This window comes from Nomia melanderi, chromosome 12 (genome assembly GCF_051020985.1).
Source record: "Nomia melanderi isolate GNS246 chromosome 12, iyNomMela1, whole genome shotgun sequence".
In the NCBI taxonomy this organism is placed as follows: domain Eukaryota; kingdom Metazoa; phylum Arthropoda; class Insecta; order Hymenoptera; family Halictidae; genus Nomia; species Nomia melanderi.
The window spans coordinates 4402039-4426361 of NC_135010.1; the positions used below are offsets into that span (position 1 = coordinate 4402039).

General features: G+C 27.7%; 6 protein-coding genes across 18 annotated transcripts in view; 4 read left to right on the top strand and 2 right to left on the bottom strand.

The window, feature by feature from the left end:
• SamDC (S-adenosylmethionine decarboxylase) overlaps positions 1 to 641 on the top strand; it is a 32340-nt gene extending 31699 nt beyond the window's left edge. For both annotated transcript variants that reach the window (XM_031975152.2, XM_076372902.1), the window contains one exon: positions 107 to 641. In XM_031975152.2, coding sequence (XP_031831012.1) covers positions 107 to 409 — 303 coding nt within the window. In that variant the 3' untranslated portion in view covers positions 410 to 641. The remainder of the gene's footprint in view (positions 1 to 106) is intronic.
• On the top strand, positions 416 to 1985 carry LOC116426336 (uncharacterized). Its single transcript, XM_076372903.1, has one exon. It carries the CDS (start codon positions 416 to 418, stop codon positions 1337 to 1339), a length of 924 nt encoding a protein of 307 aa, XP_076229018.1. The 3' UTR covers positions 1340 to 1985.
• Positions 1986 to 2893: 908 nt separating this feature from the next.
• LOC116426339 (uncharacterized) lies at positions 2894 to 4643 on the bottom strand. Of its 4 annotated transcripts, XM_031975157.2 has the most exons (4): positions 4442 to 4643; positions 4166 to 4292; positions 3740 to 4103; positions 2894 to 3659 (listed from the first exon to the last, which is right to left on the bottom strand). In XM_031975157.2, exons 3-4 carry the CDS (start codon positions 4089 to 4091, stop codon positions 3487 to 3489), a joined length of 525 nt encoding a protein of 174 aa, XP_031831017.1. In that variant the 5' UTR covers positions 4092 to 4103; positions 4166 to 4292; positions 4442 to 4643; the 3' UTR covers positions 2894 to 3486. The 4 variants fall into 4 exon arrangements, with proteins under 4 accessions (XP_031831017.1, XP_031831020.1, XP_031831021.1 ...); XM_031975160.2 differs by lacking the exon at positions 4166 to 4292; XM_031975161.2 differs by lacking the exon at positions 4166 to 4292 and having other exon boundaries at positions 3740 to 4112.
• A 368-nt stretch (positions 4644 to 5011) lies between these two features.
• Positions 5012 to 7933, bottom strand: Arpc2 (Actin-related protein 2/3 complex, subunit 2). Of its 2 annotated transcripts, none has more exons than XM_076372905.1 (7): positions 7552 to 7933; positions 6830 to 6923; positions 6498 to 6597; positions 6204 to 6381; positions 5914 to 6134; positions 5622 to 5823; positions 5012 to 5544 (listed from the first exon to the last, which is right to left on the bottom strand). In XM_076372905.1, the coding sequence occupies exons 1-7, from the start codon at positions 7623 to 7625 to the stop codon at positions 5517 to 5519; spliced, it is 897 nt and encodes a 298-aa protein (XP_076229020.1). In that variant the 5' UTR covers positions 7626 to 7933; the 3' UTR covers positions 5012 to 5516. The 2 variants fall into 2 exon arrangements, with proteins under 2 accessions (XP_076229020.1, XP_076229019.1); XM_076372904.1 differs by having other exon boundaries at positions 6204 to 6405; positions 7552 to 7928.
• A 201-nt stretch (positions 7934 to 8134) lies between these two features.
• LOC116426206 (uncharacterized) lies at positions 8135 to 9843 on the top strand. Its single transcript, XM_031974848.2, has 4 exons — positions 8135 to 8392; positions 8811 to 8992; positions 9062 to 9267; positions 9345 to 9843. Exons 1-4 carry the CDS (start codon positions 8284 to 8286, stop codon positions 9499 to 9501), a joined length of 654 nt encoding a protein of 217 aa, XP_031830708.1. The 5' UTR covers positions 8135 to 8283; the 3' UTR covers positions 9502 to 9843.
• A 1499-nt stretch (positions 9844 to 11342) lies between these two features.
• On the top strand, positions 11343 to 24274 carry LOC116426204 (diacylglycerol kinase eta). Of its 8 annotated transcripts, none has more exons than XM_031974842.2 (22): positions 11343 to 11490; positions 11853 to 12057; positions 12341 to 12477; positions 12729 to 12820; positions 13237 to 13367; positions 13723 to 13891; positions 13981 to 14083; positions 15846 to 16168; positions 16429 to 16740; positions 16839 to 16990; positions 17090 to 17339; positions 17717 to 18099; positions 18248 to 18573; positions 18699 to 18993; positions 19124 to 19351; positions 19490 to 19592; positions 19745 to 20014; positions 20084 to 20378; positions 20452 to 20772; positions 20980 to 21075; positions 21145 to 21276; positions 21342 to 24274. In XM_031974842.2, the coding sequence occupies exons 1-22, from the start codon at positions 11452 to 11454 to the stop codon at positions 21630 to 21632; spliced, it is 4653 nt and encodes a 1550-aa protein (XP_031830702.1). In that variant the 5' UTR covers positions 11343 to 11451; the 3' UTR covers positions 21633 to 24274. The 8 variants fall into 8 exon arrangements, with proteins under 8 accessions (XP_031830702.1, XP_031830706.1, XP_031830707.1 ...); XM_031974846.2 differs by having other exon boundaries at positions 19163 to 19351; XM_031974847.2 differs by having other exon boundaries at positions 19220 to 19351.
• The last annotated feature ends 49 nt before the right edge of the window (positions 24275 to 24323 follow it).

Consider the following 24323-nt stretch of genomic DNA (forward strand, 5'->3'; position numbering starts at 1 on the left):
ATGTGTATATTCATATAATATATATATTAAATTTTATAGTTTAATAATTGTATAGCTTTATAGTTTTTCTATAACGTTAGACGTAATCAATTCGTATATTTTACAGGGAAATTATATGACTATCCACATTACTCCAGAGTCGGAATTCTCGTATGTATCATTTGAGAGTAACATTCCAGAAACGTCGTATGAGGAGATAATACGACGTGTGCTGAATACTTTTAAACCGAAAAAATTTGTTGTTACCATCTTCGCTAACAAAGAATCTGTAGCTGCTAGTTGTCCACGTGACCTGGAGCAAACCGACTATATGAAATGTTCTAGCGAATGGTTACGCACGGATGTTCAATATTGCCGTTTCAAGAATTATGATTTGACCTGTGCATTTTATTCAAGATTCCCAAGCTGAGGGTTCATGGACGCTTCATTCGGTCCTAACCAATTAGGACCAAATGAAGCGCATACCAACGCCCCTGTCCTTTCCCAGAGCTTTTCTTCTATTCCCGATTCCATAAATGAGACAAAGAAACAAAATGAATCTACAAAACGTACATTAAAATTTGATATTGCTTACAAAAAACGTGATCTTGTATCTACTCAGTATATAAAACATAATAATGAAACAAAATCTAATGAGTGCACTATACAGAATTCTATGATTACCCGAGAAACAACTATGTCAAATATTGCAAAACCTATAAGACCACTTACATCCGCTCCTTACTGCATCAATCCTGATATATCCGTAAAGAATAAGTGCTTGAAAATAGACGGTAACGATTATCAATTTACACAAAACAACATGGATATTTATAAAGATAGTAATTCCCGCTCTATACGATCAGTGTCCTCGCCGCAATTAACAACTAAACCCCTTACACGATCGAAAGTTTATAGAAAAGCATCGTTAAAGTCAATGAACTTATCTAATTCTACGTTAGACAACTCTGCATCGAATCATTGTAGAAGTATCGGCTTGGCATCGGATAATCGAATAATTAACACTTCTAACTGTTCTATCACCTTCACAGATAAAAAGGTACCTTTTTCATATCATTCTGCGACCACGCAAAGAAATGATTCAAACGATTCCCGGAACAAGTGGAATATGGGAGAAGTACATATTACTTGTAATCCACTGTCGACACCGTATCCATATTCCACGCCTCACCGTAACATCATAAACGAAACTGTAACAGAGCCACTAGAGGAAGAACCAAAAAGTCGCAGCTGCGGAAGTTTTTTACCAATCTTATCGTTGATACCACAAACAGTAATCAGTTTTCAGTATTTAAGCCCGAAAATGAAATTCTCTTGGTGGAGAAATAAAATCTCGTGAAGGTACGCTTAAATTGACCATTTAGCGCGTGTGTTGCTAGTGGTCTTGTAGCGCAAATTAAATGCTATTTGGTCAAGCTCTACGAAAACCTCTTACCTCGTAGTGAGTTCCCAATCTTCATCAATTAGAGGTATCCTGATCATCGTTACACGTGTCTATCAATCAGTCTATGCCCTTTTAATACTACAAAGTAGGGTCGTACGGAAAGAACGCATGCAGTTAGATCTTAAACGAAATATAAGTAGAATTCCTTCATTCTGTGGAAATGTTTTGCATAATGTGAAACGACTTTAAGTCCCTTGGAAATAATGTCTATATTGTACATTACAGTTCTCTGGGATCCTCTAGTCTATGAAGTGTTTTCCTAAACTTTCATAATTTATGAGTAGATTGAAGCAAGTACCTTTTGCTCCGTACAGAAGGGGTCTCTTACCATTTTGTCTACTTATAGCAATATTCTTAGAGATTCATTATGATAAAAATCAAAATTAAAATTACAGTATGGATCCAATGAGTTATACCAATCATAATGTAATTCTTTTAAATTTATGTTTCTATTGTAAATTACTTTTTCCTAAGAGAAAGTGTGCCTATTTTCAAATATATTTGGCCATAAATTAAATAGTTAGGAATTATTTAAACATGATTTCCTTGTTGTAATCTCTTATTAAACGGTTCCTCTTTTTCTAATTTAATGTACTTAAAAAAAAGAAACTTACTGATCCATACTATCAGATGATACTAGAATTTTTTAAATGTACATCAAAATATGATTAAAATATTCCATGTGAATAACTACTCTATGTGATATTATTAAAAATATGGAGAAGAATACACCAGTTGGTGTTGTACAATGTTAAGAATTTAGATTAATTCTTCATGAATCTTTTGTCGAATTCCTTATTAAATTAATTTCAATTCATTTTATGAAATGGATGATGCATTAAAGTAGTTAAGGCACTATGATTAATTAAATCATTCCTATATGCGTGCGTGTAAAGTATACGTGCGAGCGTTGTGTACATGACAAGTCATATTTCCTCTACAACTTTTATTTCTCTATGAGAAATAATATTGTTTAATATAATTTATGTTTACAAGGAATTTATATTACAGAAACTTGAAAGAATTTATTTTTTATTACGCTTATTTTCTTGGATTTTCAAACATTTTTAGAAGCATTGAATTTTTTTTGTTATCACTTCACATTCTTGTTTATTTCCACTTTGATGCTCTCTGTGTAAAAATCTCGTTATAAACTTATATTTGATTCCGTTTGGCGATTACAAGTGCTCATTTTATATTTACCGAGTAATAAATGTTTTTTATAAATATTTGTATTTCATTGTGTTTCATTTCACAATATTTCCAAAAATTTATTATTTCGTAAATACAATAAATAACATTTTATATGTGAAAATGCGTAAATCGCAAGAATACTTCTTTTTTTAATAAAAAGGGAAAGAGAAAAGAAAGAAAGAAAGAAAGAAGGAAAGAAAGGAAGAAAGAAAGAAAGAAAGGGAGAGACAATAAGAAACGTAATTTATCTACAAATTTTGTTTCTTATATGTATTATAATTGTAATGATGGTGTTAAAAATTTAACATCGTTTGAAGACAAATACAGCAGTGCTCTATTAATCATTAATAACAACGTGAAGTTTGTACTGTGATTTTTTCTTGTCGTAAGCAAAGTTTCATTTAAAATTGCTAGTTTGTAAACTATTATTTTATTTAATAATAGTGGCAAATCTGCACTTTTAACAGTACTAAACAGATAATAACATAAATAATTAAAACGTAATGCGGTAGGTAATGTACATCATAGTCCCATTAAGTGCTTTCCAAAATATATTATCCTTTGGTGTAGATTATTGTTGCATGTAAAGTAACTTGATTTCTGTATTATACTCATCAAATAAAGATTATATTTAGTCAATTAATACTGTGTAGAGTTTACTTATTATGTTTAAAATGTTATATTTCTATAAAACATGCTTAAAATTTCATAGACAATTTTAAATGGAGAGTACACCAATTTTTAACTGTACTATTATTTCAGAAAATTCATTACCGAATATAAACAAATATGAAAATATAATTTTTGCTATTATTTTTACAAAAATATGTAACGATCTGCATAATTTATTAAATTATATCGTCAGCTTTAGTATATTCTTGTTTATTAAAATGAATTATACTAAACATTGCATTGAATCTTGATCGTAATCCGTGTTGTATACTTTTATGAGTTTTTTCTTGATGTTCTTTCTGCACTTCATGAGTTTCCGTATCAAATTTATTTTGAATTTTATTTAATGCTAATAAAAAAGTAACATATGGATTAGAATTAGATAATAAAGTAAAAATATTAAACTTTTATTTTAAATAGTTTCTTTACCTTTCTTCAAATCCATTTCATCCATTTCTATATTACTGATTTTAGATAATTCATGTCTGAAACTTTTTGTGATTTTTTTTCGAATATAATCAGCTTCTATTTCTTGCTTGGTCCGTGGTACTCTGAAGCGAATGCAACAACAGAGAGCAATTAACACGCTAAGTAAAACAGAAAGAATAATACCAGCAAGTTGCCAAACACGAAATCCCGGTAGCGCTTCATCTTCTAACCACTGTTCAACACCACCTTCAACACAATCTCCTGGACGTATAGCTATTTCATTAGGTGAACACGGTGAAAAAGATGACGAAGGCAAAAGTGATGCGATAGTTGACTCATCCATTTCTTTCATAATGTGACAACTCTGAAAATCCTTTGTTATTTTATTAAATTTATAAAACGAATCTTTTATACGTGTAATCTTACTCAAGAAGTATTACTCGTGTTTTCCATAATACTAATAATTATTTACATAAATATTTTTTTTTTAATCCGTATAAAAGTACGATTTTAGGAAATCGAAACTATATACAATAATGTACGTTCTTTGTATCTAAAATAAAAGTAACTGATAATACATGTCATTTAAAATTTGGTACACGATAAGTTCAAATTAATTGCAAAGTAAATATAAATATTGCAAAGTAAATATAAATATTTTGAAAATTAATCTAAATATTTTATACATTTTTCAATACTTACATATCATCAAAAATATAATGAAATATTCACTACCGTTGAAGACTCCAATTTCTTTCACTTAATATAAAAACTGATTACATCAAAGGTTTAGAAATTTTGATACATTCTGGTTGAGAGAATGCTTGTAACTGAAACCCTAACAGGCACACTATGTGGCTCTATATCTTTTGTGCCTGTGCTAAATAAAAGGGTGTGGTTATTAATGAATACTTGTGTCTGGCACTCCCTAGTTTACACCTCAATCTGATTTTCCAACCCTTGTAACCATTTACTAATTACAAATCAATAATGCAAAACCCCACTGTTTCTAAATCAATTTTAGCCATTAATACAAACGAAGGTTATATAATTATAGTGTCTATTATATAGAAGTAATACTTTTATTATCTTACAATAATTATACGTTAATAAGAGAGTATAGACAATAAAAATAATTTATCAAAATTCACAATGCTGTGTTAAACACATAACTGATACATTAATTATATTAATTCGTAAATCCCACGTATTACTGCGTATTTTGAGTGTTTGTCACTATACGTGGATTTCAGTAAAAAATAATGCTTCGAATAAAATTAGTCAATATAATTGTATTAAATGAAATAGAATGTGAAATCGTACATACTTTGATGGTAATGATCACTATTAAGTTGATTAACATAATTGTTCACATACGGACATAACGAAACAGAAAATACTTAACATCATTTAAAGACTATGAATTCCCTGATTTCTTTGTAGACTCTATGCATTCTTGCAGCATTACTTTAAGAACTTTAATATAAAATAACTTTTGAATCATGCATTGCCTTGCTGCATACATAACATATCTTAGATATGTCTACAGCAGTGTAGACTTTTTTCTAAAGAACATTGTACTGTTCGAAGTTAATGGTGTGGTAAAACTTGAAGATAGGAAGCTCTTGACTCATTAATCTTATGAGTTAGAATCCTCCATTACAAAGAATATTTTTTGCCAGAAAATCAAAGAATTTCTAGCAAATCTATAAGATAAATGAAGATTTTGTCATTTATCCTTTATCAAAACAATGTTATGAATGGAATATGTTTAAGTTCATTCCTTCCTGATAAATGTTCGACCCCTGTAAAATATAATGCAACTATTTGTATAATACTGACAAATATATATTACATAGATAATGATATGAAATCAACTTACGTAATTGTTTTCTTTTCAGTATTCTTAGACTGCGATCTTGCCCGATTTAATACCTTCAAGAAGTCTGTCGTTTTGGTACGCATTCTTGAGTGAATGTAAACTTTACTGCACTTAATGTGATAGTGCAAATAATTTCTGAACATGTGTATTAAATCAATGGTATTATCACGAGCCTCTTTATTTGTGTGTCGTGGAAATAATACTTAAAAAAAAAAACAAATATGTAATTATTATATACCCTCTTTCATATTTTTATTTATTTTTATATTTGAAAATAATAATTAATACTTACTAAATGTAATGTATCCGATACAATCTCCAACAGCAGCTTCAGAGTCTTGTAATTCTAATGGAGGTTCACGATGATTAAATAAGACTTGCGGAGCTGTGTGACTTGCACGCCTGCCTTCTTTTAATTCTTGTAAAAATAATTTTCCAATAACCATGTCATCTTCATCTTTAAATATTGTACTAAATACCACTGTTACTCTATCACTTTTGGCTTCAACATACCTTAATATAAAATTCATTTGATAATAGATATTACATTTTTGCTATATAGAAACCAAAATTTGTACATACATTGTTTCTTCATCTCTATATTGGATAACTGCCCTTTTTTGCAATTCTGTACCTGGGGAATTATAGTACTCTTCTTGAAAATCAAAATATTTTTCAAATACACTAGCAAAACAATGTCTTTTTAAAAGGGCAATTTTTTTAACTAATGATTCCCAGTCTTCTGGCAAATTTGCCAAATCTATCAACACAGAAACATTGTAGCCTAGAAATATTAATAATTTCATTAAGTACTGTAATCATATAATTTTCATACACATAACTATACATTAAACAAATTTCTGTGAAGTTTTTTACCATTTTCAGGAGCTATAAGATAAGGTTCGTATTCACGTACAAGTAATTCGTCAGCCCCATGCTCTTGTAATTGCTTATAAAATTTAAGTAAAATACTTATCTACAATGAAAAATGTAAATTACTAATAAATAAGATATATAATAAAGTATAATTACAAAGAAAATAGTTAATTATTCTTAATAAGAATTAATTAAATTATATGGAGATGAAAAATAAAAACAAAAATAAAATGTCATTAATATGTTATTTAAAGGATAATTAAAATGTACATATTGTTATTAGAAATTCTTTATCAAACATAAAATGTCGAAATATATCTTTGCACACTTACTCTAATTTTTGACTTGTCACCACTTAAGTTAGAAATATGAAACAATACACCATCAAAATCTGCTATAACAACATCTGTAGATTCTGGTTTATGACTATAAAAAGATATTACTTTATTATATTAAATAGTCAAATTAACAATGGAAAAGTAAAATTATAAATTAAATGAATGCTGTATTTACACACAAACTAATACAAGTTCATAGAATTTATGCAACATTATAAAATTTAACCCTTATGCACTGCTTAGGTTGATTTGGCTTAAAAATAAACCTTTGTTTTTAATTATATTTTTTATTACAGAAATGTATAAATTAATTTAGTACCACCAATTCATACATATGTTTATAGATAAATCTTTTTTCTTAATTGGATGTCAATTTTAAACAATTTTAATTCATAAAACATTGATGTAACTATTATTTGAATGGTGCATTAGGGTTAAGGATGTACACAATAAAAACTAATAGAACATATAGCATTTTAGATAAAAAGAAAAGTTACATATGATATAAATACATAATATTTACTTTAAAAATCATTTAGTATTATAAAGAAAGAAAATTGTAATACATGTGAACGTATAAAATAAAAAAGCTTTTTATACTATGTTGTAAGAAACATTCATAATATTTGAAATGGGTACCGCCCCTGCTTATAATCTTCGCCGATATCACAGAACACGCAAACATTTGCTTTAAAAAAGAAAAATACTTCACTTACCCTGACAAGGCATTTTTTATTTTGTTAGTTAATGTCTCTTCTAGTATCCTGTTATATATCTCTAACAAAATCATTCTTACGCCTTATATTAATTATATTACAGTGCAGTAATTATTAATTATCTATTGACAAATTTAACCATATACACGATTCTGACTAATTTCTAATCTTTTATACTGCACCCAATAATCGCTGATTCAACACAGCCAGGTCACTCACCGTCTGCAACATTACACCACTACCACAGAGGACTCTGTGATCAGAGTTTATTATATACCACTTTTTATTGATCATATTTGTATTTTTACATTTATTTAACTGTACTTTTACATTGATAATTCGTTATTTAAAGTAACTATTATTTAATTTTCTGTATATACTGCAATTAGAGCATATTATATTCTACTACCTTTCTTTCAAAACTAGGTCTAAGTAAATTACTAGAATTATAAGAATATATGAAGTTATTATTGTTATTATATAAATTACGTATACATAAACTAAAATAAGTTTAGATTAAAATAACGCAGAAACTTTTCATCATTAGGATGTAGATTGATTGTTATTGCTTTTGTAAATTTAACGACTCCTTATTGTCATATTTTTATCCCCATAGAACAGAGGTGTTGAACTGCTAGTGACATACTCCCCTCATACTAGTGACTCACGATCAGCATTCTTCCACTACGTCAACAATTCGAATTTAACCATTTTCTTCGATACAGAACAAACATGAATGGATTCATTTGCAACAAATGTTTCGCTACAGCTTACAGAGGAAAAAAACCATTTTGTTTAACGCAATGCGGCCACATATATTGTCAGGGCTGTATTCAACAAGGTGATGAACAGTGAAAGTTAACACTAAACGTACCGCGACCAGTCAAATGACCGGTTTTTAAATTCGATTACAAAGTTGACGTTTTCTTTCGTTCATTGATCCTTGTATTAATTCCTATATTGTCTGATTAATCAGTTTAACAATTTTTATGTTTCCCTTTGTTTCTGTTTACATTAAGAAAAATTTATTTCTTAATTTGTGTACTTTTATTTTATAACCAGTTATTTGACTGGTTACAGTAGGAATAAATATATATATAGTGTCAGTGCATTTAGTGTTAAAGAAGGACAATAATTTCTCGAGTAAAATACTGTCCCCAGAAAAGAATATATTTGATCAATCGGGTTAAATAAAATAATTAAAAGTAGCAAAAATTTATTATATCAATATTTAAAAAATATAATCATTCACAATATAGCATCAAAACAATGCCCTCAGTGCCAAAAAGTGGATAATTTTTCTGTGGAACTACAACAACCTTCCTTGTCCCAAGTGGAAAATTTTTTTGTACCGCTTAAGGAATCATTGGAATCATTCTACACAATTTATGGTTTTCAAAATAATCAAATGAAAATTATTGTACAACGGTTTCTTGAAATTGTTAGTTCCTAACATTTCTATATATATTATATGTAAAGACATACAGCTAAACTTATGATTTCATTTAAGGATAAAAAATATGAATTACTGAAATCTCATTACTATAATCTTAGTCAGAATATGAAATTATTTAGAGAAAAGTATAACAAGCTAAAACTGATGAATATAGAACTACAGAAGAAACTCATGTCTTATGAAATACATAATAGAACATTAAATTCTTCAAATGTTTTCTCTACACCAATAAATTCTTTAAATAAAAAATCCAAAACAAGGTACATAGTTTTTTAATGATTTAAAAAAAATATAAATGCATATTTTTAATCTTCCAATATTATTTATATACTTATAGGCATACTGCAAGTTCATACATTTTATCTTGTGGAACTAATATGACATCGACTTGTGTAATGCTTGATGGTTTTCGTATACCAGATTCCCAGTCTGCTAAGTTATACCATTCTCGTGAAATTTCAGATACTAATGCTTCGTATACATTTAGACACTAAATAAAACTATATTCCATAAAAAATGCTATCAACTTTAGTATCTAAATTTTTGTAAACACTACATATTTTTTAAGAAAAGCTATTAAAAGCTAAAGCATACCATTAAGTAGTTCTTTGTAATCAAATTTTATATCAACCGTTATTTATAATTAATGTAACAAACAAAATCGGGTTAAATATAACATTAATGCCTGAATGAAAATGATGTAGAAAGATCGGTTGCAATTGCAGACAAATGATATCGGACTTCGAATCCTTTTGACATTTTTGATTCCTTACATCAGAGATGTCAAACTTACTCCCCTCACGCTAGTAATTTGGAAACAGCGTTCCCCCACTACCTCTACTCAAGCCTACCCGAGACTGCGATGTGAGCAGTTCTATGTAGTGTTCAAACAACAGCTAAAAGTAGTTATGGAACGGGTAACTTTTCGTAAGAGTAGTGTCACTAGAAACCCGCGGGCGGACTCATCGAATCACTTGAATATTGCGAAGTCAATGATGGAATCGTGAATATTCATATAAACCTACCACAATGTTAATCTAAAAGAAACGATATTTGCGCTATCGTCGGACAGAAAAAGAATTAAAAGGAGCGCTTAATTAATGTTAGTCGTCGCGGCGCGAAATCTATTTTACATATGCTCTTTTAATTCTCATTTACAGGTTATTTTATTTTTTTTATAAGAAATGTTAACATAACAATTAATTTTTAAAATATGGAAAATACATCAAAGTAATAAGAATGCGCTAATTCAGAATGTCGAAAATAATTAAAAAATTTGTTAGTAATTAATATTTTGTTTGTAATTAATATTTTTCATTTTCGTAACGTAAACAATTAACAGATTATGGTGTCATTTATGATACATTCTGTTAACATACCGAATTAATTAATGCAGAATTAACTTAAAAATGTTCTATGGATACTCTTCCTTATTTATATTGTAATTTACGAAAGACTATTTTGTACGCCTTCGAGTACAATTGTGTACATCATATACTATAAGCGTTTAATATCTAAATAGTACGCAATGAAAATAAAAGTTCAAAAATTTAATTATACGAACATTTTGAAAATTATACGAACATTTTGAAAATGAATGCTCAATTTTTTCAATTTCAGAAGCATTCATAGCATGTGTCATTATTTTAGAACACATACCCGAAACCATAGAATATATTTACACAATTATGTATGTTATGCGTATTTATTAATTTGTGAATAAAAACAACTGGCCTTTTTCTTACAAATATTACTAAAATATAATGGTGTCAAGAAGATCATATTATTTTCCATTTAATTCTCATTAACTATAAATTATTATTTTTGATTTTTTTGTGCCAACATTTTTATAGTAACAGTAAATTGTTAATTTAAAACAAAGTAAAGAGATAGAATGTTGTTCTTTTACTGCATAAATAAGTAATATATATGTTTATATTTATTTATAATTACCAATTCATAAATACTCGATGCTTCATATTTACATTACTTTCATAATCAATATCTGAAAATACGCACATGTGTTGGTTCTATTCAAACTTTCTTTGAATGGAAATCCTTTGAAATATATTTTCGTTTTCCCAACATGCTTACATTTATTCATTGTAGCAACAACTGCAGACAGAACAATAACGCATTGACAAAAGAAGTCATGAACAGAAGAAGAGTCCACAATAATGCATGTCGTTTTCATTTAGACACTTATTTATAAACGAGGTGATATGACATGCGCCATGGAAAATAGGACATAGCAATGGCTTAAAGAAGAAGAAAAGAGCAACACTCACATAACTATCTTTGGTTATTCTGATTCTCGGTGTATTTTACTATGATACTCTTCGTGTACACGAAAGTTGATATCCTCTGTACTAATGTAATATTTTTAATTATTTACGGTACGTGTAAATTATACGAATTCAAATGTGTTTGAAATTGCAATTCAAATGTCACCAAAGCAACAGAGAACCCGTTCTCGATTCAAGGTAATGTTTCATTTTATGCTATGCATATTACGATAAACATTAATATTTCATTTGTGATAATATGCGTTACATGAAATATATTTATTAATAAAGAAAATCGTGATTTACTTATGTATTTTAAGTATTGACAAAAGTAGGTTTCATCTTATTTCAAAAACTTTATAGAAAATCTAACATATATTACTTATTTTTAATTTTTTATTTCATTACAATGTTTTTCCTTATTTTTTATATTTGTTTGCTTACATTTAAAATCTTGCTATGATTGTGTGTTATAAAAAAATTCTTACATAAAAATTTTGTGATTAAAGTAATATTGAATATTGTGTATTTATATTATGAGACTATATAATTTTTAATAGGTGATAACTCCATTTCGATCACTGGTTCTCTGTGGCGAAAGTAGACAAGAAATGGAAGATTGGCTGAACGCGTTAAGGACAGTAACAGAGAATCGTGCTCAAGCAGATTCTGGAATTGCAGAAATGCTTAGTGGTAATCATCAATGGTATGCAACAAGCCATGCGAGACCAACGTATTGTAATGTTTGCAGAGATACTCTTTATGGTATGAAAACATATTTTAATGTTTGCAAGCATACTTTTATTAAATAATTAAACAACTTAAGGAAATCTGCCAAAATATTAAAACAAAATGTATTTATAATTAAAATTTGTATTGTTATTATTTAACATCGTAACTGTGAATGATAAAAGTGAATACTATTGCTTCTACAGATTTAATTTTCTATGTTATCGATATTTATTAAACGTTAAAAATGAAATGTATAAATTATATAACAATTGTCTATTGAAGTAAATTAGTAATTAAAAATATTTATATATTGTAGGTGTTACTTCTCATGGATTAAGTTGTGAAATATGTAAATATAAAGTTCATAAGCAATGTAGCATAAAAGCAATAAATAATTGCAAATGGACTACATTGGCATCTATTGGTAAGGACATTATTGAGGACCAAGATGGGGTATGTATAATAGTTTTGTATGAGAAAAATAAATTTCCTTTCATAAATATAGAATTATAATAATGTACAAGTTTTGTTCATCATAGAATAATAGAATTTCTTTATTTACTAATTGTCCTTATTTTTCAGATAATATATAATAAATAAATAAATAAATAAATAAATAAATAAATAAATAAATTTATACATTTTCTGAGAAAATAATGACAATTAAAAATAATTTTAATAATTAAAATTTTCTTTTTGTTTAGAACATTACTATGCCACATCAATGGATGGAGGGCAATTTACCAGTATCCTCAAAATGTTCTCTGTGTGAAAAAACTTGTGGCTCTGTACTCAGGTATAAAGTTGTTTTATAAAAAATGTCTCAATTTAAGGTTGAAAACTTTTATTAATTACCACGTTTGTGACCACACGTCACATATGTGTGACACAGCGATTCGTTTAGAGAGCCCAGTGTCACATATGTATGATGCTGTTAATTACTGTTTACTATAATGATATTAACATATGTCTGGTGTATGGTGTATCCTATTATTGCTTTGATTATATCAAAATATAACACATATATGACATTTATGTAAAATGCTTTAGTTGGTTTATTTACTATGTTTTAAATCTATAAACATTATATGAATAATGTATTACATAAAATAATTGCAAGAAAGACACACTCCACAGTAAGAGTATTTTAAATTTGACTGTGGACGCGAATGTGTTAAAATTTTTATTGATTTGAGTTTGTTATTCCATTAGACTTCAAGATTGGAGATGTTTATGGTGTAGAGCCACAGTACACACAGCATGCCGACCTGCCATAAGCGTTAAATGTCCATTAGGACCAGCTAAATTGAGTGTAGTTCCTCCTACAGCATTGCATAGTATAGGTAAATTTGATTTCTTAAACGTTTATATACTCGTATATTTTTGTTTTTCCTTTTAAAATTAGATATGATGTATGGATATTTTCCTAAATTACTATTTACAGTAGAATATCATTTATTCAATATTTACTGAGTGACAATGAATGATGAGGACTGATTCTCGTCCATTGATATTCCTAATTCTTCTATAAGTTTAATTATTTAATCAAATTGATATTTTATTTGACAAAATAAAGTTTTGAAAAATAAAATGTATAATATTATCCAAAAGAATATGTTTTTGATGTACTTATTTTACATATGTATGATCGAGTGCATTTAAAATTAGCGGTACACCATACATATTAATATTTCATAGGTAGTGATGAAGCTTGGGAAGCTATTAGACCTACTGGGTGTAGTCCACTCTTAGTATTTGTAAATAGTAAATCTGGTGACAATCAAGGTGTTAAATTTCTTAGAAGGTTTAAACAATTATTAAACCCTGCACAAGTATTTGATCTTATTAAAGGAGGACCAGGACCAGGGTAAGTTTCTTCATATTACTTTATATGCAAATTTTTAATGTATTATTAATATATTTTTGAAAGGAAATTTTCGAATCTGTTATAAACAGGTTGAGATTATTTCGTCACTTTGATCCATTTCGCATTTTGGTATGCAGCGGCGATGGATCTGTTGGTTGGGTTCTTTCTGAGATTGACCGTTTAGGAATGCATGTAAGTAAAAGCAGTGAATTAGAAGAATTCCTTTGTTTTGTATATATTAACTAATTGCATGAATTTGAATTTTTATTACATGATATACATTTATGTATTTATCTTACATATGATTATTTTAAATAAAAACTGTAATGCTCTTTAGATTTAACATTGAATCACAGTTGTATGCACCTATGAATGCATGATTATAGATTACAGTTGTAAACATATTTAAAAATTACATAATTATATACCTCGAAGAATATAAATAAGATGAATAAAAAATAAAGTAATTATTAATTTTTTATTATCTGCATGTTTGTATTCTGTTATTATTGTTTAGAATGTCTTAATATTTGCTGTATTATATATATTTAAATATTTAAACAAAATGTATTTTCTTAACTCTTCTTTGAAAATTAAATTACTTTTAATGAAAATTTAATATATTAAAAGTTGTATTTTGCATTATACTATGCTTTCTGTAAACATCTCTATCTTATATATTCTATTAAAATATTCTATATTAAAATCATATTTTTTTAGTAATGACGTGAGAATTAAAATAAGCAGGACAAAGTATAATAAATATTTTAGAACTTTCCAAATAAATTGTTAGATAGTACTGTTTCGTAAATAATGCAAACATTCTTCAAGTTTCCTTGAACCATGTGAATTTGTAAATTTCACAGAAGAGTTAAGTATATGATCATGGAAAGCTTTACTATTTTAAACAGCATGGCGTGTCTTTTTTATAATTTTATTTCAGATGATACTGGTGTTTATGCATTAGGATTCTTTGTATGCGTGAAGCTTCATTAACTTTATTTGTAGATGGTAAGTGTAAATTAAGCACGAATTATTTAAAAATTATTGAATGTGATTTGTTGTTTTAATATTATGTTACTACTTTTTTTTTTATTAAGAATTTTATGTAGCAATCTTATGCTTGTTACAATGATAATTAATATAATGATGTATTTAAAATTCAAATAACTATTGAAAATAAAATTAATTGAACACATATTAAAAAATTTGCAACTTATTAAAAAGCTTATATATCAATAATTTAAATTTGATTATATAAAAGCACTTTTCGATTTATTATTTTCCTAGGAAAAGTAATAAAACAAATCATTTATTTCCGGATTTACACAAAATAATGTGTTAACATAATTTAAAAAAATTAATTTATTGGGCTTAGAAAATAACGTCTGTGGATTAAATTTAATTAAAATATAAGATATACACTTAAAAGGACTAAAGTGTTCCAGAATTTGTGCATTTATATTTATTAAGTAATGTAAGTGAAAATCGTATATTTATTTTTACCTGTTGCTCTGTTTTCACTTTTATAATATAGCTTTGTTTTACAGGATGCCTAATATTTATCCATAATTCATATTTAATAATATTACAAGGAGTTTCGATGAAATAAGTTTTACCAAAAATAAAACAGATGTAATTTAGAATACAATGTTTGTATTTTTTTGTGATAAAATAACATGTCTTAATATTTTTTACAATGCAGGCTGTGTAATATATCAAAATTTGTATATTTTGACAATTTAAAATACTTTTCGGAGATTATTTAGTTTATTATAACTATTTTCTTTCCTCAATTATTTATAATAGTAAATTAATCTAAGATCAACAATAAATAATTCCATGAATTTTGGAGTTCTAAGAAATACATCTACATCATTATAAATTGCTTCCAAATGCATGTTTCATTTGAAATCTGTAACAAAATTATTTATTGCTTAACAATTTGAAATAGAAGCAGTGCCAAGTTGGAGTTCTACCTTTGGGAACAGGAAATGATCTGGCACGTGTATTGGGTTGGGGGTCTTCTTGTGATGATGATACTCACTTACCCCAGTTATTAGAAAAGTATGAAAAGGCGGGCACAAAAATGCTTGATCGATGGAGTATTATGACTTTTGAACGTAGCATATCTCTGCCATGTCACAAAACTGCTTTAAGTCGATCTGATACATCCTTAAAGTCCAGTATCGCCCATCAATACGAGAACAATGTTATTACTCATGTAACAAATATTTTACAATCGGATCAGGATAATGTAGATTTATCTAGTATTCAGTAAGTATTTTACAGAAAATATAGTACAGATAAATTATACAACGAAAAATAAATGTTTAAAATAACAAATTTTAAATATTTAATATTTTTATTTGTATTCTAATCCATTTATTAATTATTATTTCATACTTACAAATGACAGTAAATATAGTTCTATTATATCTATAATATAATTTGTACATTACAAAGACTGGTATATCATATTTCACATAATAAAATATATCATCTAAATTATTTTGGTAAAAACTGTTTATTTGCAGAACTTTATGTGACACAGTAAGAGATTTTGCATCACATATACTAGAAAACATAAATTTAAAGGACCAACAAGTGGAAGATAAGTGTAGAGTACTTCAGCACAAGCTTGATTCGTTTTTACAAACATTATGTAACGAAGAAGAATACTTGAACGAACATCCTGAAAGTACGGATAATAATACTTTGAATGCTGATGTATCTCTATCACTTGAGAGTTATGAAAAAGGTGTATTAGAAAAACCAGAAAAAGACATAACGAATTTAAAGAAGGTTCTAAGGAGACGTCTTGTAGAAAAAGAAATTGTAATGTCAAGGTATATTAACATTTAATTACATTGTTGTTATAACTTAAATAAAGTATTAATAGACAAGGAATAATATTAATATTTTTCTTGATTTCACGAAATTATAGAGCAAATAGTTTAAAAAGATTTATAAGACATCTTATAGAATATTCACAATTAACCATAGATGATCACATTAATACACATGTTAAAGATACTTCCAAAACAGCAGATGCAACTGCTGCATCTGATGATACTACATTATTAAATTCTGTATCAAGTAAGTTCTTAATAATCATCTTGCTTAAAAGATCTCTTTTATCGTTTTTTTCAAATTGCTCTTTTTTAAAAATACTTACGACAAAAAACTGTATTATAGATAAAAAACAACAAATGGATATACCTGGTTTAAAAATCGAACATGGTGAAATCTCATCTATAGGACCATTAGTAGAGTCTATAAAAAGTACAGAAGATTCGATATGCACTCTTAGTCCTACTCCGAATGTAGCATCTTTAAGTCCAATACCTGATCTTAGAAGAGATTCTCAACCTGAAGAATTATTGACATTACCTGCTCCCGATGGTTTTGCTGATAGTAGAAGAAACAGTGACAATTTACCTCAAGGGTAAATACATTAATTTTTATTTTGTACATAATTTATTAGTAAAACTTAAAATCACTTTATATGTTGAAGTTACTTGAAACTTAATTAATACTAGTAATACCGAACAATCAAACTGAACGACTTCTATTTTTTTTATAAAGATAACAAAAATGCTTTTGTCGGAAATCGGTTAACGTTTATTATAGTATGTACATGTGCGAAGAAGTTTATTAAATAATTTCCCATAAAAGCAAGTGTATAGTTTCAAAAACTGTAAATAAAAATGTCGAATTAAGTCATTTTGATCTGTCTAGTAATTCTAGTGTTAATATAACTCGTATAAACTTGTTAAAGATTTTTATATGTTATAAAATGTGTATCTATTAATATTTTTTCAGTTCATTTAATTTTTACGAGTTAACAACTCAGTCTATGTCTATATACACTCAACAAGAAACGGAAATTAATATGTCTAATTATCAATATGAGTCTAACAACATTGAAGGTTCTTCAGAGTTTCAAACAAGTGTTACAAGAACGAATTTTGATACAAGTTCACCTTCAGATGATGCTACCATGCAAGATACCATTATTTCTCCTGATACAGATTCAATTCATTCCCGACTTATATCTCCAGAACATGAACCAAAGTTTGAAAATAGAAGTAAAATGGATACAACTAGAGGTAGTTGTAGTAATAGTATTGTTAGTACAGATAGTATGATCTCTGATACTTTGGATTTTAAAAATTATATAATACGAAATAGCGAAAGTGAGATTGGTAAGTATATAAGCGAAATTCTTATCTTTCATACGCAAAAATTTGTATTTATTTTGCATAACAACGATTAGTAGTATTTCAAGTTTATAAAAGTTCTTTTAAATTATGTTTTATGCATTTAACGGATGACTTGTCTTATTTATTTCAGTTCGTATAGGTAGTGACATATTCGATTCTACAAAAAGATCTGATAGTTCTGAAATCGGGCATATTGATTCTCCTGATAATTCAGAAATGTTCACTAGCGAAGTACAAAATTCTGAAAGTTTAATCGATGATTTAAGTTCTCTTGGACAAGATTTAATAAGCACAATGATCGGAGAAAAATATGATTCTGTAAGAGAATGTTTAGAGTCTGAACATATGGAGAAACCACAAAAATATTGCAGTTTAGCTCAATTCGTGGAAGGGAACGATATTGCTAGAAGATCATTTAAAAAGCAAGTAAAAAACTTCACAGTTACAGAAAAAGAGGTAAGCCCAACGAATATGGACTTTATTTTAATATACTTTGAATACAATTTCTTGAAACGTTTAACATTATTTTTATGTGAAAAATATTTAAATATAATTAACATTTTTGTATCAATTTTCTATAGAATAATAAAATTAAGCATACATTAGGATCATCTGAACAATATATAACGGAGAATATTAAACCTAAGGACTCTCAAGATGGTAAAGCATCTGATTTATTAAGTCCTGTTTGCTGTTTTACTGTTTCTTCTGACAATACTCCAACAAATGAAAAACCTAATAATTTTCCACCTACGATAAGTGTTATAATCAATCCTCCGAGTCCATCAATGTCCATTGAAAGTCAACATGATTCAGATGCAGCATTTAAAATGAGTCCATATTTACGACGACATAATGGTGAAAGCATGGAAAAATGTGAGTCATTTGTTTATATTATTCGAATTCATGAAAGTTTTTGTAAAAGAACTAATTGTATTTACTATGTATTTCTTCTGTCTTGCGTTTAAATAATACAAAATTTTTAACTAATTATATTAATAATTAGTAAGCGTAGAACTGCCAGAATCTGGTTTTTCTCCTCAAGCAACTCGTCGAATTAGCAGTGGCAGTTTACTAAAAGCATCAGAAGTTGTTTCTTTAGCTGCTACGGCTGCGCGGCTTGGTGGTTCTAATGCAAGTTTACGCCATGAAAGAGTTAAATCCTTTGATAAAACTGAAGACGTTAAAAAACTTCCAATTATTAATCCGCTAGTTCAGTTGTCTATGTGGCCAAGTAAGTGTATTAAGTTTCATAAAGAGTGTAAAGAACATTATACAGATATTAACAAAGTCTTAATAAAATTGTCTTTTAGTTCTTTTATAAATGATAAATTTAGATGAGTCTAAAATAAAATATTTCAAATTTTTATAGATGTCAGTGGAGGAACAGGTCTGATTAGCCAAGCATTACTAGCAAATGCGGATGCATTATGTGCAGCTGTATCACCATTAATGGACCCAGATGAAACTTTAATGTAAATATGTTTTATTTTATTGAACTTACATTATTTTAGTTGATAAAATGTAAGACTATGCTCTACCTATATAAACACACTGTTTCTGACGAAAATAAATTAAGTATGTAGTATTAAATTATAATAATTTAATTAAATTATGTTGTTTCTAGGGAAGGCTATTTTGAACGTTGCGTCATGAATAATTATTTTGGAATTGGCATAGATGCAAAAATTAGTCTTGATTTCCATCACAAGAGAGAAGAACATCCAGAGAAATGTAGGTCGCGAGCAAAAAACTATATGTGGTATGGTGTGTTAGGATCTAAACAGTGGTTGCAGAAAACATACAAAAATCTCGAACAAAGGGTGCAACTAGAATGTGATGGTCAACGGATACCATTACCTTCTTTACAAGGAATTGTTGTATTAAACATTCCAAGGTATATAAATAAAAGTAAAGAATATATTTTTATAAATTATTTCAACTAAGAAAGCAATATTTCTCTTAGTTTTATGGGTGGTACGAATTTTTGGGGAGGCACAAAGGAAGGAGACTTGTTTTTAGCACCCTCGTTTGATGACCGTATATTGGAAGTTGTAGCTGTATTTGGTTCTGTTCAAATGGCTGCGTCAAGACTTATTAATTTGCAACACCACAGAATTGCACAGTGTCAAACTGTTCAAATTAACATTTTGGGTGACGAAGGAGTACCTATACAAGTTGACGGCGAAGCTTGGATTCAACCGCCTGGAATTATACGTATCATACACAAAAATCGTATGCAAATGCTTTATAGAAACAGGGTGAGCAAAATAATTTAATACTGTTTAATAATGAATTTTCATTATTACGTAAACATGATTTCTATATTTTTAGGCTCTTGAAACATCCTTGAAAACATGGGAAGAAAAACAGCGTAGTACACTTACTGCGATGTCTCAGTCAACATCTACTTTAAGCAGTGCACAATTACAGTCACAATCCAAGTCTAGTTTATTGGTACACGGTAAGCCATCGCATCTGAACGACGAAGAAATGTACATTTTGCTTGGATTCATTGAAGTGGTTACAACTTTGGTTAAATGGGTAAAACTGCTTATTATATCGCATCCAAGCTTAGAACCAGATTTATATCAGGTTGCAACTCGAACTGATCAGGCACTTGAACAAGTGCATCCAGATGGAAAAATTTTACAGGTTGAAATTTTTATTATATTATAATCTATTAACAATTACGAAATGCATATAATTGTATTTAGATTGTATTTAAAATTTTTTATTGTTGAATTTATTTTTTGAAATGATAGATATTAAACATTTATCAATTCGTTTTTATTAAACGTTTCAATCAAATATTTGTATTACAAGTAAAATTATTATTAAGTAAATAACATATTTTACTAGACCAATCTGAGACCAGTTGTAACAGAGTTGGTTTCAAGCGCAAGACAACTTTATGAAGACTCGTGCGAATTACTTAGAGATAAAGCACATAACTTAGTAAGTATTTTGCATTTTATTGCTTTAACTATTTACTTCGTTATTAAAAATTCAATTTAAATGATGCAGAGATTACGAGAAGATTTAGAAAATAAATTATCCTTTTCTTTGGCCAATATGGAACAAGAATTAAAAAAATGTACATTTGATGAAGGAGGTACAGGATTAGTATATTTACAAAGTTTACCATCGGATGATCAGGTAACATTTTTAATTTCAAATATCTTTTTGATTTCGAAAATTAATGAAGTATTTCACTTAAATAGGGAGATAAAAAGAATCGGCACAGAGGTTTATTCTGGTTAAAATTCCGACGTTCGGGAGGTAATTCTGGAACACATCCAGCTCGGGATCAAGTTACTACATGGGGTGTTCAAGAAGTGTGCTCTTGGTTAGAGAATCTTCAGTTGGGTGAATACACTGACAAGTTCGTATCTCACGACATACGAGGTAGGGAATTGTTAACACTAGCTCGTAGAGATCTTAAGGAACTTGGCATTACTAAAGTAGGGCACGTTAAACGAATCTTACAAGCGATACATGATCTGAATAATTAAGTATACGACACGTATATAAACTTTCCAAATTATAAAAATACGATTAATACTTAACGTGTTATCACAGTTAAAGAGTATCTAAGAATACAAATTCATGTTAATACCATTGAAAAAAATACTTACTGCTGTTAAAGTAGTATACAAATCATTTAAATCACAAGGTGTTAGACACGATATAATGAAAAGTTTTATGTAATTATAAAAGTCACAACATAGATATTCTAATACAAAAAGACACTTAGCGTGGTACAGCAGTGTTATATGAAAATTATATTTTATGCTGTTACGTATGAAATATTTGATATTATTGTGCCAAACTATTGACGTGACTCTTTCTCAGAAATCAAAAAACGGTGAAGAACCTAATAAATAGAAAACACTTCATTTTTAATAATAGTATATTACAACACAGAATATTACTAAAAATAATAAACACAACATCGATAATGCATTTAACAATCAAATAAGATTCGAACAACATAAAAGTCTTGTTAAGTTATATAATTTAGTTATATTTGTTGCTTTATACATTATACAACAATTAAAGACGTTAGAATTATATTAATGTATATTACATTTAAGTTGGAAAAATTTGATAAATATTACGATTTTATGTTTCATAGTACGATACTAAGTTTAATTGGAACAGTATTATTATATTCAAGGGTTACATTGTATGTAATTTGTAGAGACTGTATCCCATTGTTCAATTATATTTTACTTTTATCTTAATTTCATACAGTAAAGGGTAGGCATGTTTATGTATATGTAATTAATTAAGCACATACTTATATATTACAACTGCACTATACAATTTTTATATTTGACAAGTTTTTTACGTTTATGATTCCTTGAGTTTAAGTTATATGCATGTAAAATCATGCTGAACTAAAGGGATATTGAAATCTTGCACAATATGTATATATACTTATGCGTCAGTACAAAGTTTACTATTTCCAGTGGGTTCCTAAAGTATTACATTCAAAGTTTTTAATATTTCTGTATTTTTTTCAGTATGTATATTTATAAAATAGTTTTCATCTTCAAGTTTTTATAAATATTAACATTTTATATCCAATAATAAATATGTATATAGATTTTAAGAATGATTTATAAATTTTGAATACTAACAAAACGGCAACATTAATAATAATCACTGAAATATGATGCAATAACAATCTTTGTTTACACTCTGAAAAATAATGCGTAACATGTTTAAAATTGTTATTATGCAAATTGAGAAGATTGTCACCATATTCTTTCATTATTTGTGCTTAATATGTTTTCATATATACTTTCAATTTGTGTAAAATTCTTTAATATTCATATTCATTTAAATATTTATTTGAAAAATATTATTTAATGAGGTCGACACTTTTATAGATATGAATAATATTCAATGTTAAAAAGTACTTCTCAGAAAACTTGAAATTAATGTGTTTTTTAAATTAATCTTTTCTTATAAAAACATCTTAATACGTTTTGCAGAGATTATAAAACTACATCAATTATAAATATAAGTAATAAAATTTCTGTTTAAGAGAAAGATTTAACTGCAGTTTACATACTAATAACATGAGAATTGCTATGCAAATTATTATAATTTTAAAGTGCAACCTAATTGCATAAATTAATTTTCACATTAATGACTTATATTCGTACGCGGAGTTTCTATTTTATTTAATATTTTAAATGTTTGTGTTAAAGATTATATTACACATAGTATATGTACATATACATATACGTGCACATTAAAAAAAAGAACTTGTATATAAATTCTATCTACATATAACTGATCTAGAAGTTTTTTATACTTATTAGTAAAACCAGTAACTACATCTAACTTCTTAAAAAATTAAAAGGTACTCAGAAACATGGATTTAACATAACATAATTATATGAAAGTGAGACTTAATCAATACAGTCATACATAACAAACACATAATTAAGGCAATAGCGGTGAAGATAATAATAATGATTAAAAAATCTTGAAAACGTGTATGAAATACCCGCCGATGGCAATAAAAATACGACGTACAAATTTAATGAGAAAAGAAAAAAGAGAAAGCAAATTTCTAAAATGTATTATAATTTCAGTGCTATAATGTGTGAGAAATACCATTCATGAAAAAAGGGGTTGGTGTAACTCTTTATTAAATTAAATATCGCATCTACATGATTCTTTTACATAGCATGATCATCAAGTATAAACTAAATCTGTTATAATAATACTTTATAAATAAGTTTTCTAATAGAAATACAATTACTACTGATTATTACTATCACTAAAATTAGTTAACCGCTCTCTGCCACTGTATGATTATTATCACATACCCTATATCGACTGCACTGTCTTCTACTTTTCATCTTTGCATGCAAATCTATAGACACAATTTAAAATAAGTATATAAGCTTGCAATGAAAGTAAAAGACATGTTTGTCGTGCTTGAAAGATAAAAGAGTAGTCTTGAGCGGTCAACTGATTTCAACTGTATGATGATACTGATATTATCGATAGCTCAGTATTTGAAAAGTCAAAACTTTGTAACGTAGGATTTAATCCGAGTAGATAAACTAAAGTTAAAGAAAACTTGTAATCGTGTATAAAATAATTTATTAATACATAGTTCAATAATTCTGTATATTTCTAGCAGTATCTGTGTAACTTCCGTTGTCTACTCGTATCATATC

Bases quoted from the DNA above. Each gene is read 5' to 3' on its own strand.
- Arpc2 (XM_076372904.1), bottom strand. From the start codon at position 7,625: ATGATTTTGTTAGAGATATATAACAGGATACTAGAAGAGACATTAACT. The intron at 6,598-6,829 runs GTAAGTGTGCAA...TTTTCATTGTAG, and splicing joins GTGACAAGTCAAAAATTAGA to ATAAGTATTTTACTTAAATT. The intron at 6,406-6,497 runs GTAAAAAACTTC...TAATATTTCTAG, and splicing joins TCTTATAGCTCCTGAAAATG to GCTACAATGTTTCTGTGTTG.
- LOC116426204 (XM_031974842.2), top strand. From the start codon at position 11,452: ATGTCACCAAAGCAACAGAGAACCCGTTCTCGATTCAAG. The intron at 13,892-13,980 runs GTAAGTTTCTTC...TGTTATAAACAG, and splicing joins AAAGGAGGACCAGGACCAGG to GTTGAGATTATTTCGTCACT. The intron at 14,084-15,845 runs GTAAGTAAAAGC...AATTTGAAATAG, and splicing joins TTGACCGTTTAGGAATGCAT to AAGCAGTGCCAAGTTGGAGT.
- LOC116426339 (XM_031975160.2), bottom strand. From the start codon at position 4,091: ATGAAAGAAATGGATGAGTCAACTATCGCATCACTTTTGCCTTCGTCA. The intron at 3,660-3,739 runs GTAAAGAAACTA...CTTTTTTATTAG, and splicing joins TGAAATGGATTTGAAGAAAG to CATTAAATAAAATTCAAAAT.
- LOC116426336 (XM_076372903.1), top strand. From the start codon at position 416: ATGGACGCTTCATTCGGTCCTAACCAATTAGGACCAAATGAAGCGCAT.
- LOC116426206 (XM_031974848.2), top strand. From the start codon at position 8,284: ATGAATGGATTCATTTGCAACAAATGTTTCGCTACAGCTTACAGAGGA. The intron at 8,393-8,810 runs GTGATGAACAGT...TTCACAATATAG, and splicing joins TCAGGGCTGTATTCAACAAG to CATCAAAACAATGCCCTCAG. The intron at 9,268-9,344 runs GTACATAGTTTT...ATATACTTATAG, and splicing joins AATAAAAAATCCAAAACAAG to GCATACTGCAAGTTCATACA.